This window comes from Eubalaena glacialis, chromosome 10, assembly GCF_028564815.1.
Source record: "Eubalaena glacialis isolate mEubGla1 chromosome 10, mEubGla1.1.hap2.+ XY, whole genome shotgun sequence".
Taxonomy (NCBI): domain Eukaryota; kingdom Metazoa; phylum Chordata; class Mammalia; order Artiodactyla; family Balaenidae; genus Eubalaena; species Eubalaena glacialis.
The window spans coordinates 73,667,609-73,670,492 of NC_083725.1; the positions used below are offsets into that span (position 1 = coordinate 73,667,609).

General features: G+C 39.6%; 1 protein-coding gene across 1 annotated transcript; it reads left to right on the forward strand.

Moving 5' to 3' along the window:
• The first annotated feature begins 1,952 nt into the window (after window positions 1-1,952).
• LOC133099356 (olfactory receptor 5P4-like) lies at window positions 1,953-2,884 on the forward strand. Its single transcript, XM_061202948.1, is given in 2 exon segments — window positions 1,953-2,814; window positions 2,817-2,884. Coding segments are annotated over 2 exon segments (930 nt in total).

Consider the following 2,884-nt stretch of genomic DNA (forward strand, 5'->3'; position numbering starts at 1 on the left):
ATCACTAGTTCATACTTGTTCATTTTTAAGGATACAGACATATTTGATTCTCTTCTATGTACCAGATATTACAAGTTGATTATTTCAAGCAAACTATTAGTAATTGAGCATTTATTTGTTAACAGTGCTTGGAGTTATCACCCACATCATGTAATTTAACCCAAGAATCACATGAGGTATGTATTATCTCCTTTTTACAGGTAAGGAAACAGAAGAGCAAACATTTCTTGTAACTTGCCTATGATTTCATAGATAGCAAGAAGCAGAGCTAGAAACTGATCCTAGGTCTGCATGGCTCCAAAGTCCATGGTATTCTGCATGTCACTTTGCCTTCCACGCTGGTACTCATATACAACTTTGAAAACATTTGTGTGTTTCATACATCTATTTTCTTTAAAGATGTAAAATTTGTTTCAGGTTTGGGTCTTTGTCTAGTTAAAAAAGCCAGAACTTGATAATTCATATACATAATCCTAGTACCATTCATACTATAACATACCATTGTCATGATTCACATGTAACACTGAGTAGAATGTGCATGGTCGCTGATAGTATGTATGTATGTTTTCTTAATTCTTCTTAAGATAGAGTTTCTTGAAAAAACAAATTATTCATAAGAATATGTTGATCTTTGGGCTTCCCTGGTGGCACAGTGGTTGAGAATCTGCCTGCCAATGCAGGGGACACGGGTTCGAGCCCTGGTCTGGGAAGATCCCACACGCCGTGGAGCAACTAGGCCCGTGAGCCACAACTACTGAGCCTGCACGTCTGGAGCCCGTGCTCCGCAACAAGAGAGGCCGCGACAGTGAGAGGCCCGTGCACCGCGATGAAGAGTGGCCCCCGCTTGCCGCAACTAGAGAAAGCCCTCGCACAGAAACGAAGACCCAACACAGCCAAAAATAAATAAATTAATTAAAAAAAAAAAAAAGAATATGTTGATCTTTAAATTAGAGGAGTCATGGGAAAGACTGAAGGTAATTAACACATTCTCACCTGCCCTTGATCTATTTTGAAGTAAGGGAGCATTATTCTGAAATACTAATCTTTCTTTCAGTCTAATTTCCTAGCTTTCCTTGCTGGCTACCTCTATTCCTACCTCCGTAACTACCCCTTCCTCCCATCCTCATCATATGCCCCTACTTCTTATTTCTATACAGTTGCTTAATAGAACTGAAGAAACCAAAACTTAACTAACCCAAGTCCCAAAATATTTCAGTTCACTGTGCATTTAATCCTCGCCCATAAACATATCCAGACTCTTCTTATTGTTTCATACAATCCCATAAGTATGAAAAGGTATGGTATAGAAGATAAGTCCTGGAAGATTTTGCAAAATATTCAGGATGTTTATCTCATAAAAACAGTAAAAATTCTATTTCCCTTCCATCTTGAACATGGACACTTTCTTGCCCTTGTTATCAAATATTATAACTAAGGATGTGATATTTTTTATTCCAGGAAAAAGATCAAGTAAGAAAGAGATTTCAAAGTCAACATCATATTTTTTGGCCCAATCAGTTGGATAAATGGAGATAGCATTTACTAAGGCAGAGATTACTGAATAGAGGCACATTTGGGATGGGGCTGGAAAATCAAGAGCTGGTCTTTCTTTGAAAATGTAGGTTATTTACAGTTCATGTTATTACAATCGATACTGCTGTAAACATTCTTTTACATATCGCCCATGCACATGAGTAAGATTTACCCCATGGTATACAAATAGGAGTAAAATAGCTGAGTCCTAAGGTAATCAAGTCTTCAGTTTTAATATTTTCATGGAAATTGAAAAGAAAATTTATATGCACAAAGTATTCTATAAGTGAGGCAAATTTACCATTTAAAATATTTATAAGGTTATATTTAGGTTATGCTTAGGTATATACATGCGGGGTCATTTCAGTCAATTTAGTCTCCTCTGGTTCTGATGTCAGTAGGCACTGTTAAATGAATAGATGGAGACTGCAAACCATACAACAGTGACAGAGTTCATTATTTTGGGATTAACAGATAATCCCGCACTATGTGCCATCTTCTTTGAGATTTTTCTAAGAGTTTATATAGTTACCGTAGTGGGAAATATCAGCATAATCATCTTAATCCGAAGTAGCCCACAGCTTCCCATGCCTATGTACCTTTTCCTCAGCCATTTGGCCTTTGTAGACATTGGGTATGCCACATCAGTCACACCAATCATGCTGATGAGTTTCTTAAGAGAGAGAACTGCCATCCCAGTCACTGGCTGTATAGCTCAGCTTGGCTCTGATGTCACCTTTGGGACTACAGAGTGCTTCCTGCTGGCCACCATTGCCTACAATCACTATGGGTCCATCTGCTCTCCCCTGCTCTACTCCATCCACACGTCCCCAGTGGTCTGCTTCTTCCTGTTGGAGGCCTCCTACTTGGGTGGATGCGTAAATGTTTCTTCATTTACAGACTGTTTGATGAATCTCTCCTTCTGAGGACCAAATAAAACGAACCATTTTTTCTGTGACCTCTTCCCACTCTTGAAGCTTTCTTTCGGCCATGTTTCGATTGCTGAAATATCTCCTGCCATCTCTTCTGCATCAGTCCTCATAAGCACACTATTTACCATAATCGTGTCCTACAGCTACATCCTCCACTCAATCCTGAAGATGCACTCTACTGAGGGGAGGAAGAAGGCCTTCTCTACCTGCATTTCCCACCTCACTGCAGTCACTTTGTTTTACGGGACAGTTTTGTTTGTTTACGTAATGCCCTAATCGAGCTATTCAGCTGATCAGGTCAAAGTGGCATCTGTAATCTACATAGTGGTGGTCCCCATGCTGAACCCCCTCATCTGAGGAACAAGGAGGTGAAAGAGGCTATGAGAAAACTAATGTCTAGAGCACATTGGTTTTCCTGA